The sequence below is a fragment of the Metopolophium dirhodum genome, chromosome 7 (assembly GCF_019925205.1).
Source record: "Metopolophium dirhodum isolate CAU chromosome 7, ASM1992520v1, whole genome shotgun sequence".
In the NCBI taxonomy this organism is placed as follows: Eukaryota; Metazoa; Arthropoda; class Insecta; order Hemiptera; family Aphididae; genus Metopolophium; species Metopolophium dirhodum.
The window spans coordinates 12,370,947-12,385,191 of record NC_083566.1 but is presented as its reverse complement, the minus strand read 5'-3'; the positions used below and the strand labels follow the sequence as shown (position 1 = coordinate 12,385,191).

At 29.0% G+C, this 14,245-nt stretch overlaps 1 protein-coding gene across 2 annotated transcripts in view; it reads left to right on the top strand.

Annotated features, from left to right (window-relative positions):
- Window positions 1-14,245, top strand: part of LOC132949721 (furin-like protease 2) — a 146,872-nt gene that overhangs the window by 79,737 nt on the left and 52,890 nt on the right. For both annotated transcript variants that reach the window (XM_061020752.1, XM_061020751.1), the window contains exons 4-5: window positions 6,657-6,878; window positions 9,814-9,948. In XM_061020752.1, the coding sequence (XP_060876735.1) occupies window positions 6,657-6,878; window positions 9,814-9,948 (357 nt within the window). The remainder of the gene's footprint in view (window positions 1-6,656; window positions 6,879-9,813; window positions 9,949-14,245) is intronic.

Below are 14,245 nucleotides of genomic sequence, written 5' to 3'. Positions count from 1 at the left end.
CGCTAACCCTTACAAAAATGAAGGACTTGTTAAATTCACGTGTTCCGTTATTTAATTATTTCATAACAGTTGGTGTCTTTCGTAAACAGGACACCCCGAACATTTAATGGAATTCCTGGTACAGAAGCAACCACAGTCCCCAAGTATACTATCCCGGTGAAAATAACCCACTGCCACCGCGTCGAGACATCAGTCGACGGACCATTTGTCTACTATAGTTTTCGATCAGTCGTTTCGCCTAGTCAAAAGTATCGATTGCGTTTATACATATACTATATACCTATGATATTATTAATATTATTATTATTATTATTATTATTATTATTATTATTATTACGTATAGAAACACTAGTAACAATATCGTATTACATTATTTTTATCCGCGGTCTAATGGGCCCGAGTAAATCATTATTTCGATTTATTTTATTTTCGGTCTGTTTTATGTGTACCGTGTTTTTATTTGATGCAATTTGACAATTCGTTCTCCTATACGATTTAACAATTATTAGAATTATAACACGTGCATTATAACGATAATAAATCATTTAACTTCATACATACTGCAGACATACAGTCTATATACAATGTATATATATGATCAATCAATTATCTCAACTATTTTCTGTTGGGTTGTCACTATACATGTTTATATATATAGTATATACAGCAAAGTTTAGTTTTTATATAATAAACATAGAAAACCTTTTTACTGCAGTCCGTCAAACGTCCTCACTCCTCTCCAGCGATTATAATTTTAAATTATATTTATATTATATACTATAATATTATTATACGTTATTAAATATTATCGTACCTTTATGGGAAACACACACATACACACACACACGCAAACACACACAAACACATATGCAAACGAGAAGTCGACCGTGTAAATGATTATTTTCCACAACGATTACCCGCTGAAACGCATTTACACTCCACCGAAACGAATTTGCATTTGTAGATATTTCTCTTTTAATATAATTTCTTTTTCTAATCGTTTTATATGTAGGTATTGCCTGGTACGCGCGCATGACCTTTGTAAATATAATATTTTATGCGTATTATTCGGTTCTTTACATTGACTAGGTTGACCTGGAATCTGCTCTCGCCTCTCCGGCTGTACAACAGTTCAAAACATTATTATAATAATAATTCGACGACCACCTGCGACTCTGCAATTGTGTGCTCTATAAACATTGTAATTGGCAACGAAGTTGACGTGCGTGCGTATTATATTATGAATGCAAGGCTGACCTATTTTTCCACTCTCGTCCAGAAAATTTCAATTATAAAACGTCATAATAGTACATCAGTACTTAAATATTATGGGTAAATCGGTTGAACGGAATACCTACTATATTCGAGGAAATAAGAAACTAACAAATAACTAACATTGATCTATTTCCATCTCTTTTGCTCTCTCTCTCTGTCTCTGCCTCTCTCTCCCTCAATACATGTCTATATATATATTATATGTGCACATTTCTTTGAAAACTATTTTTTCTTCCTTTTTTGTGAAAAAAAAAAGAATAATAACGTTTAAACGCCAACGACTTCCTCCTGACGTGTTTTGTCAAACACCGGGTATTCCAAAATGGTATTTTACTCTTCCCATCTCTCCACCACACTCGGGACAAACGAATAGTATTCATCGAATTTGTATGGATGTTGCACATTCTGAAGGTTTATCGCTCGCCTCTCTCCATTAAAAGTAATTTTTTCATAGAATATTTTATTGTATTTATTATATAATTGTATACATATATTATTTACTTACTCAGAACTACTTTTAAAAATACTACACAATTTAGTTTTTTACAATAGTTTATTTCACACTAATAAATCAAATCTCAGCTGAAAATTATAATTTTAAAAGTAATTGATTAAATATAATTTGAAAAAAAGTATTTCAATAAGTATTACTTGGAATATTGTGTATTATTTAACAGTTGACTTTCTACATAATCTGTACTCGCACGAATTTTAAATTTAAATTTAAATATTGATAAATTTAAAAATAACAATAGATGGCCTTCTGCCTGAAGCATTTATTCATCCCTCAAATTTCCTATTTTAGTTTATTGAATCATTTTAAACAAATAGAAACAAATCTGATGTATATAGTTTGAACAAAATTATTTTAAGTCTTAAACTACAGATACATTAATAATGAAATAATTAATTTGGATTTGGTTTTATAAACGTTTGTATTAATTCGTTTATTGTTATGCTAAATATTATTAAGTCAAAGCGAACCGTTATCTGTTGTTGTTAAGGTAGAAATACCTCAAAATTCCAAATTAGATTTTGATATATCTAGGTATTATTTATATGTTACATCAATTTTGTTTTTAAAACCTTTAATATACAAGAATAAATATTATTTTTAATCAGGTGAATATAAAATAGTTTCAATTTTTTCTGCGGTGTAACTTCATCATTATTTGTTGAATTAATCTGGTTTGTTCATCATCTTCCTGCCAATAATGTTATTGTTATTATTATAATTTAAATCTTCAATTGATATTAGAATACTTAAACTGTAATGAAACTGAAATAAAAATCTCCAAAAATAATTGCTCTATAAACAAACTCATTAATCGTTAATAAAACCATATTATCACTACTTCTCCATAAATAATTAACAAAAGGCAGAAATTATTCTAATGAATGGCTGTCATTCTCATACGATTCATTTATTCAATTCATGTAAATAAACTAAAAATATTGCTTGAATTGGGTGGGGGGATGCTCAGGGGGCGGAGCTCCTCTACTATTTTTCTTTTTCTTTGCGTACCCCAACTATTTTTTTTACTTGGATGGCGAACGGTACAAACTAATACCCAAATAATTGTTATTAAAATGTGGAGTGGATCTAAATTGTTATCAATGATATACCTACTTAATGAATTTTACATTTTTTAATATAAAAATTATTTTTCTATCTTTTCTATGGTTTTGACCAGTGGTGTTCAACCTTTTTGACTGGCGACCCACTGTTTTTGTAACAATATTTTCACGACCCGTGTCAACTTTGTAGGCCATGAAAGAAAAAAAGACTTGAGCTGCTAGTTGTGCGTAATTTCACGTGCAGAAGTGTGCCCAAAACATTTCCAAAGAAGTTTCAATAAACATTTGTTTAAGCTTAGGATCACAAGTAGGTAAGCTCAGTTTAATGATTTTCTTTGTCAGTAGACATTTTAACTATCATTATTTCTACATTAAAATATGGTTCTTCGATTTATTCATAACTTATTCAAATTCATAATTTATAATTATATAAACTTATTTTCTTTTTTTTAAAAAAAAAGACCTGCCTTGACCCTATAGGTATGTGACCTAAAATTGGGACCAACCGGTTGAATACCACTGGCTTTGACTACCTGATATACCTTGCAATTTTTTATTATAGTTTGTTTATATTATAACCGGCTTGTTCTTTGCCTAGTTTAGTAGTGCGCAGATATTATTTAGGTACAATAAACTATTGTATTATCAATTATCCGTGGACTAGTGTTCACAATTGACATAGGTATGTCTGAACCACAAATTATAGTTATTAAGATATTATCACGGATAATTTTAGTTTTTTTTATTTTCTATTGTTTAGGTATTATTTCTATCAATATAAATTTCGAATAATAAGGTGAATATAAAATATATATCCATGTTCATTTACATGTTACATACATATAGTTAAATATAGTATATTTGGAATATAATAAAATTAAAATTATATAACTAAAGTAAAAAGTAGTATTTAAAATTTAGGAATGGCTTAAGGAGGATATAGGGGGACAAAGCCCCTCGCGGGTCTGTATTGAATAATTTTTTACTTGGAACGCAGTTTATAAATTGTTGGTTTGAACTCCTCTACTTAATAATTCCCAATTCGAGCACTGACTAAAAACATATGTAGATTGATCATTTAAATGCAGTAAATTGTGTATAGTAAATTTATGAAAAATAAATTTTCAATATTTTATAATCTGAGAGGAGCAATGAATATATTGATTTTACAATGACGTGTGTTTTAAATTTTTTTTTGTCTGTCATCACTTTTTAGCACAGTCAAAATGCTTGGATTTTCTTCAACAATATCCTTTCTAATAGGAAAGTGAATCAAGTTGGAACTTTGGGGTGGGAGGAGTCAAAATTCCCGGTAGTTTTAAAAATCGCTGGAAAAAACAAGAAAAAAATTTAGAAAAACGGGAAATTTTACTCAAAGTTGTCGGTTTTCGACAAAACCGATTTTAGGTTTTGATGTCACTCTAAACAAATGACCATATATACATGCAATTTTCACTGAAAAAATCTTTACTCCGTCTTAATCAACCTACCCCTTCTTTAAGAAATGAAGACAACTCATGGGTTATTACCGACATTGGCAAAGCAAATATTCTAGCACAACACCTAGAAATATCTTTTTCTCCTCATGACCAACCCAGCCATACCCAACTAAAAATGGTTAAAAACTACCTGGAAGCTCCTCTACCTATGTCCATGCCTGCCAAACCTACATCTCCCGATGAAATTAACACCATAATTAAAAAAATCCCCAGGTCATGACCTAATCATGAACTATATAGTTCGTATAGATATATATCGTAATAAACCTACACGCAAAGTCATAGTATACGTATCCCACCTTTACAATACAATACTCAGATTATCTTTCTTTCCAAGCACCTGGAAGCACTCCATCGTAATACTCATTCTCAAGCCAAACAAACCTCCTGAAAATCCTGCATCATAAAGACCGATATACCTTCTCCCTACTTTCTCAAAAATCTTCGAAAAAATTCTCTTAAAAAGACTCAGCCCCCTTGCCACTGCAGCTAATATCATTCCTCACACCCAATTCGGGTTCAGAGCCCATCACTCGACTATCCACTAACTTCATTGCACTATTGATAAAATCTCCAACACACTGGAGAAAAAAGAATTCTGCCCCACTGTGTTTCTTGACGTCTCGCAGGCTTTTGATCGGGTCTGGCATGAAGTGTTACTCTTCAAACTAAAAAAGTTTCTTCCAGCACCATATTTCTTATTAATAAAATCATACCTATCTGATCGTTCTTTTAAGGTTCGTATTAAAAATAGTTATTCATCCAGCTATCGTATTTTAGCAGGTGTCCCACAAGGTAGCTACATCGCTCCCTTTCTTTATTCTGTGTTCACCCACGATATCCCAAAAACATCCTTCACTTTCCTTGGTACATATGCCGATGACACTCTAATTTTAGCGTCCCATCAGGATTTCTCAACTGCTTGTCGGATGATCCAAAGTTACCTAAATATGATTAACTTATGGACAAAGCTGTGGAAAATAAAAATCAATGAAAACAAGTCTACTCATGTAACTTTTACATTGCGCAATTCTGATTGCCCACCTGTCACGTTTAATAACAAAGTAGTTCACTCATCAGACGAAGTAAAGTACCTAGGATTAATATTTGACAAATGCCTTAACTGAAGCTCACATCTAAAACAAAAACGAAAATCTGTGAACTCTAGTCTGCATCTCCTGAGACCCCAATTAAAATCGAAACTTTCTCTAGCCAACAAACTTACGATATACAAATCGATAATTCGTCCGCCTTGGCTTTGCGGCATCCAACTACGGGGGCCAGCAACGCCATCAAACACTAAAACCTTGCAAGTATTCTAATCCATATGCCTACGCTTAATAACCTCTGCCCCATGATATGTAACCAACAAAAACCTCCACAAAGACCTTAATATTCCAACCCTCAACGACTTAGCCAAATCCCATTACATAAAATTCCACTCAAAACTTCGCGCTCATTCAAATCCACTAATTAAAAATCTATCCATTATCTCACTCATTCCTAGAAGGTTAAAAAGAAAATGGCCAAGAGACCTGCTCAATTCTTAAAAAAACAAAACCAAATTTTTGGTCAGGTGGCACTGCTGAGAGCCTTCCTATTCTTATTAATGGTATTTTATGTCACCATACTTACTTAGTATACCTTGAATGTTGTATAGATTGTAAATATACTATTTAAAAAAAAAATTTCTTTTCTTGGTTTGCGTTTTACAAATTTTTAATAATTTAAATATAGGTTAAACTAATTCATTATTTTATCCCCGTTAAAATATTCATGTGAACATCAATATTTTGTATATATTTAGTGAAAAAAATGTAAGTGCCATCATTTTTTTGTATATTTTATGTATACCTTCTACCTAAAATTGTTCATTCACCCGAAATTTTCATATTACTATACGAGGGAATAGGGAAAAAAAATTGATGTACCTAACGACTATATAAATGTAGGTACCTACTGTAGGTAAAAACTCTTATAGGACATAGGTAGTATTAAACTATTGAACTATTATATTTGGATGAGTTTTAAAAAGAAAGGATTCATCTTTTTTTCTTTTCAAGATATTTTATAATCCCCGTCTATAAATAACTTAAAATACAGTTCGCAAGAACGAGTCTGTTTTCAGGCGAGATAAATGTTCATTTACGAAATGATTATATACTTTTGTCCTTTTGTTTAGCATGTTTAAAGAATTATTAAAACAAACTGTCTTTAAAATGTTAAATACGTTATTTTATTTTTAAATAATGATCCTAACTATTCTTAGTGTAATATTTAAATATTTATTTTTAAATTGTTTAGGTGCATTGGGTTCAGCAACAACATGAAAAGAAGAGGCGAAAACGAGATTTTCCTGGACCTAATTTACCGGCCACTGTATTTGCTGGTTCCACAGATTTTTATCAGCAACAAACATCAGGTGGGCCACTATCACAACTTACACAAGGACAACCATTCAGACGTCTTGGTAACACTGTCCATAATGTATTTCCTGATCCACTTTTCAAGGAACAATGGTACCTGGTAAGTAAACTTTAAAATAAACTTAAATTGTAAATTAATATAAGTATAATATAATATAATAATTAATTATACATAAATATAATTTTAATATTATGAGTCATTTTGAATAACCTTGTATTGTTAATAAAAATCAGAGAAAAAATAGTCTTCTCTTCTAAAGGAAATATTAAATGTCTACCCCTTGAAGAATTTTGTTTTCTACTGGTAAAACTAAAATACATATTATTTATAATACAGAAAAATATTTGTTCAATAATGGAACTTGTTAGAACATATGATAAGAAAAAATTATCAGCCCTCTGTTGTCAAACAGATAGATCATTATTTTTCAATAAATCGTCCTGCTCAAAAAAAAAAAAAAACAACTATAATTGAATGACGCAAACATAGGATCAATATCTCAATAAAGGTTTAACGTCCAATTGGTAAAAGTTCTCTATGTAATTCGCCTAACCTAGCTGTATCTGGTATGTCGATAATAAGGGCTTACATTTGAAAAGTATACACCTATATAATATGTATAGATCATGGACACCCGAGACTGGATGTTGGATGATGATCACTGGTCTCAACAGTCATCTCGAGGAAAGCCAGTTATATTATTCTTACTAATTTGAGTGATAAATCATTCGCTTTGAAAAAATAGTTTTGGCTGGGTTTACTAGTGTACATAGGATATTAGAAATGTTTAATATTTATCATAAAAACTGTTAAATATTGTTTTTAATATATTTTTATTTTTATATAAATATAATACAAACTTACTACTAATAACATATTAAGGTTAAATATTATTTTGAATGATTGGTTCTCAAAGTTATTAACACTTTTAGTTATATATCTTGGGTTTGTTTCCAGGTTAAGTTAGGTAAATATATATATAAATTATTTTTAATAAATGTTGTAATAAATTAATAATCATGATTTATACCTAAAAGGCTAAATCTATATATATATATTTATAAACAACTTGTTTTGCGTACAAATTGTATTCACATAGCTAGTACTCGCAAAAATGTTTTTAGGTAAGGGAGACAATCTTATAACAACCAATTTTAAAAATACAGAGGACATGCCCCAGCATAGCCACCTCCGGGTACAATTTGTATGCTAAGAACTATCAAATCATTTTTTTCTATAAAACAAATAAAAAAAAAAATTCGAATTTATATTGAATATATTATATTTATATAAAGTCTACACGTCTTCATTGTATTTTAATTTAGAGTTATTATTTCTAAAAAGTTCTATGTATAATAAATATTTAATAGATTAGACTTTATAATAGTGCATAAGTGCATTAGATTCTTAAAATCCATCTGTTTTGTATTGAAATTGTGTTTAAATTATTACAATCAATTTAATATTTTATCAAAATAAAATATTGGATGGACGCGAAATAATTGTTTAATAGTTTATTAATTACATACTTTATTAAGCCAAACTTTATTCGCAATTTATTAATATTTTATATTATAAATAATAAATTATCCTCTAAAATACAAGGTAATAATATATACTTCCAGATTTACTTCAACAAAAGTACATGAACAAAATAAAAATTTAGAAAATATATTTATTTTTTTAACAATCTTTTAACACTTCTTCTCATCAATGATTTTAAAATATTTTTTTGCAACTGCAAGTGAATTATTTTATTTATAAATGATAAAAAGAAAATATTCGGTATAATTCAATGAATATTGTAGGTAGGTACACACATTTCATTTATTCTAGAATTAATTATAAATTATTGTATAATATATGTTTTTTCCGAAAATAATTGAGAATTTGTTAGTTTTTTTCTTTTAAAAATAATTAATATTATAACTTAATGTTACAATATTATTTAACGAATATACTTATAATAGAGTAGGTTGTTTTTTGTTAAAATATGTCTTCTTACTCAAATATAGTACAAACGTTTATTGTTGTATAATTTTAAGAAAACTCCATTAAAAGTTTGAAAAAGAAACTATTTTTACCAACTGTTTTTACTACCGTGTTCCACATTTTTTATTACTTTTCTAAATTAATATCTGAGAATTCTTCCATTTAATTTCAAATAATTATATTATTATTTTTCTTTTGAACATTAAACTAAAAAGACAAAAATCGAGTTACATATCCTACGCGAAAAAATCTGCTTTCGTGCTTCTTTCTTTTTTCAGAATGTTCAAAGTTTGTACAGTTCCTTTTTTTCGTATATTATGCTATAATTTTCTAATAAATTAAACTTCGTATAAAACAATTTGTGTGATGAAAAATGTAATGTTATTACGAGTTTAAGCCAGCCTAACTTAGTTGGCCACCATGTTAATTTGTATGTTAACTACAAAGCCCCATAAGGGTAAATGAGTAGACACCGCGGCCCATCAAGTATAGTGGCCCGATTACATTTTTATTGATTAATATTTTATTAATATTATACAATTTATTTGGTAACGATAAACTAATAACGTATAGTTGAGGCATATATTATGTATTTCAGTTCAGACCTGTAAATATTTATTATGATTTACTTTAATACCTATTTATTAGTGTCTTCACGTTGTCGAGAAATAGTTTGTATCCATCTTGTTATTTCATTATGCATAAAAAAAAAACCTTGCTCAGCTCTAAAAAATATTACAACAACTATTCTCATGTTAAAAGTAGGTACTCTTTCGTTAAATAGACAAATATTACCTACATACCAATCTTTATACTATACTCACAATATTTACTGCTGTAAAAAAAATTGTGAGACATACTGAAATGCTTGTATTTACCTTGTTTTTATGTACTACCTATCCTGTAGGTATGACAATTGTAGTCTGCACCCTGTACGTATCTGTCATGTACATTAAAATTCAATTTACCCATTTCAAATCTTTAGATAGGTACTTAAACTCGTGTATTACAAATTAATGATGATTTTATTTTTATTTTTCAGAATGGTGGTGCTCTGGACGGCTTCGACATGAATATGGGTCCGGCTTGGCAAAAAGGGTATACCGGCAAAAATGTAGTCGTCTCAATACTTGACGACGGTATACAGACCAATCATCCCGATTTGGCACACAATTACGTGAGCAAACACTATGATAATAATAATAATAATAATAATAATATAAGTAACATACCTACGTGTTCGTATTTTCCTTTTCCCTCTTATTTCAGTATTTTTTTTTTTTCATTTCTCAACCGACCGAGTACTAAACATACCACGTTTTCCCATCCCCTAATGAGGGTGTGCATTTCGTTTCCCGTCCGAATCAGCTGACGACGACGACGACGTGGAATCGTATTAGTATCCGATTTGCACCAGGCAAACAAATTGCTTTTCTCTCCCCTTCCCACACCACTCACCCCCTAAACAGTCTGTCACACACCAAAACATCGACAGTACGCATTGTAAACTGGGATTTCAGCGTTTTCGGACCCATTTGACGATTTCATATTCAGTGTTCGCAGAAAAGTGCTGTTGTGCGCACCGCTTTTTGCGACAATGAGAAAAACGAGGACCCGGATGAGTGTGGTGGGAAGTAGAGTAGTGGCAAGGAGAGGAATAGAGTAAAAGGAAATGCGATTTGTAACTCATGTATTCCTCCCTCACCGCCACCACCTTATATAACCACTCGCCACCGATTCGATATCGCGTCCCCCCCCCCCCTACCGAACAAACCATGTCATGAATTTGTTGACTCAATAAAGTAGTCGTGAACATTTTCGATGTGAGCATAAGTGTTTGGGGAATTAATGCCGGGGCGTTATACCGTGGGTGTGGTATCGATGGCTGTATCGATTGCTTTTAGTTATTCATCGCAGTTGGCATTGTTATCCGATTGTTATTTTTTAAGTACTATTCTTTCCGACATTAGTTGTATCATTGACTTGACTACTAAATTTAAACCATACTACCATTAAATACATAATGCAAATAGATAAACCTAAGTAATAATTACGTACAAGTTAAAACAACAATCATCGTCATGAGATGTTACATTATAATTTAAGAAGTTCTTAATTTATTTTTTTTTCAATAATTATTGTTAAAATTAATTTAATTTTTCATCATTTAAAACTGGAATAATTAAATTATATCTCTATAATACATCATGTACGATACATATGGTACCTACGTTAGAGAGTATTTAGTAGATTTTAAACTTTTCAGGTACCTATACAAATTATATATGTACAAATTTAATGTACGTTATACAAAACATGGGTGAGCTTTCAAACAGTATTAGCGTAAGCCGTAAATAATAAATATAATTTACTAATGTAACTTTTTACGTTTCACTGAATATCAGAGTATATATTTATCTTATTATTATTAATTATTATAAGAACTTAGTACATATAAAATTAAATATAATGTACAAACTATTAGGTTTTAAAATATATATCTTAAACACTTCCATTACCTATTAAATATCCTAAATTGGTAATTACCTATTCAAACTCGATAAACATTAAACTTATTTGTGAATTAACTATTTTTATGTCAATATGGTTTTTATTATTCAGTGCAACTATTTATTATTAATTTTATATTTATTATGTACATTTCAAATATTTATTTAGGTATATTTCAAAATTTGACATATATATTATATAAAATAATAATTTTTACGTTTCATGTAACACAATATACTTTTATAAGTTTACAGTAAGTAATGTAATAATATTATGTTATTTAAATTAAATTATTTTACTTTTTAAAATTCACTGAGGAATTTCACACGTGCAAAATAGGTTTATTTTGATATTAAAATATAATAACGGTGTAGTAAGGAGTAAAATCTCCATACGGTTTTGCATGTGCGTTGAACCGTATCAAAGTTTAGCCACCTTTAAAAGCCTTGGGCGTTCCGAAGATTTTCACGAAGTCGTTGCTCATGGCTGTGTGGAGTGTGAATGACGCACTTGTAAAGGTTAATATGCAAGCTGTTTAATAAAACTTTTTGGTAATGGAATTTGGCTAAACAGCTATAGTGATGAGCACGTACGTATATAATGTGAGCTTATATTATGTTAACCGAATAATTATGAAAATTCCCATTGCACAAATTTAAAATAAACACACTCTGCGTGTAAATTACAAAATAATCTGTTGGTTTAAAAAAAAATTGTTTTTGTCAAGTATAGGTAATTAATATAATTGTATAGTGAAAGGGTTTAGATAACTAGTTATTCTTTTATTTATGTATTATACATTTATATATAATGACCAGTCGACTTGATTGACAAATTAATTTTGTGCTCAACTTTATGAGTACATACTACTGTATCATTATACATATTTTGTACTTTTATACCATGACATATATTACATTGTTATAAAATAAACACAATATTTCATGTTCGTATATTTTGCTTTAACGATTGCATGTATATTTTTTAGTTGATTTCCAATATTAGTCTCTTACGTGTATATTATAACAAACAAATTGTGCATGTGGAGGACTTGACAACTTCACTCTGAAATTACTTCTGAATAATATTTCATTACACCTTCACTCTATACGTCATACATAATAATTATATGTGTATGAATTTTTAGTATATACATATTATATATTTTAAAAAAAACTTTCCAAAGGATACTTTACGTCATTTAGAATGTCATACAGCTAAGTATCAAATTATTATATTTTATCGTATTCACAAATTATACAACATTAATGATATCGTTTTTGGTACTCCAAAAGATACTATATTACGTGCTTGGGTTTAATTTGGTTTTAAAGTGTATAAACTCACATATATATATATACTATATCATAGTTGGCCATGCTCTCGAATGACCATCAGTTTAATCAAGTACGATATTATATATATTCCCGTAGAAACCAATATTGATCAAAATAAAATGTCTGTATTTTTTATAAATTTAAATTTTCGTATAACTTAATTTAGAATAAAAACCATGCCACATTCAACTTTTCCCTGCAATGAGTTGATATATTGAAACTCAAATTATATTTTTATTTACTTATGGCTTCTGCGAGGGTTTCTGTCTTCTTATGCGTTATTAACATTTTGCATATTATGCGAGTATTTTCATTTCGGGAAATCCTTGTTTTTGATTTGAATTATTAGTTTGATCCTTGACGGGTTTGTTTGTATTACTTTACAATTTTACATCATTAATTTTATTCCTGCATGTTAATATAAATATAGTTATCGAATTATTGCTCGTAGTTATGCAGGATAAATGTGAAAATATTTTCGGTCGTGCTAATGAATGATATTATAGGATTATATTTTCATCTCTTTGTATTATCATGAATAACATAAAAATTATATTTTCGACAACTTTGGTAGGTACAAGTTTTTTTGAATAGATACGGATATTGTTTTTTAATTTAAGTAGCATCATCGACAACTTGAAAATTATCGATTGACTACAGCCAATAAACGGAAAGAGTATACACTCGACAATAATGAGACTATAGTCTTATATATAAGAATGTATACTTGTATTAGGTATATGTATATAAAAAATAAATATATCGGGACAAGATGCATTTTATAACCAATATGGTCTCTACGAGACCATATATTGAAATGTAAACAGTGTTTTTAAATTTCTTACTTAAAACTTATCCCGTGAAAACGTCAAACACAGCAACTTCGAGTGTATACTCAAAGTTTTACGAACTCGTGGTTTTTTCAACTCGTGTTTAAAATTGTATAATATGTAGTATAGGTATATCCAGTCTTCTAGACCTATTAGAGCTAGAGGCTTATTTGGTATCTAATAAAAAGCTAATTTCGTACTTAAAAGTTAAATTTAAATATTTTAATTCAACAACGAATTTATCAGTTCTTATAATTTTTATTATATACAATATTTCAATATTTTAGGTAGGTATATCCTATCTTTATTTACTGAACTAAAGTATTCAAAAGAGCAACATAGCAAATCATATTTATTTTTGTTCTATGTAGGTAAGTACCTATTGAAAGCGTAGTCCATAGAAATCTTTTTTCGTAATTTAAATACATTTTAAGTTAGTAAGATTTCCGTCCCTGATAAATAAAATATTTGAAGTTTTCTTTTGTTTTAATAAAAAATGGTCTGACGAGTTTTAAATTTAATATCCCTTTACTCTTTTTTTCTGAGTCGTTTGACTTAACTCTTTAAAATACCATATTCAAGAAAAATATTATTTTCGCTCTAAAATTGTTTTTTATAACGTGTTTAAGGGAATGTACAATACAACGTAAAATATTTAATTCATTAATACTTTAATAGGATTATAATTCCTACTAACACTTACAAATTGTAATATAATTAAATACCCACATATTAATATAATATGATTTTATATTAGTTGTATGTATGTTTAAACAAATCTTTGAAAATGTAAACA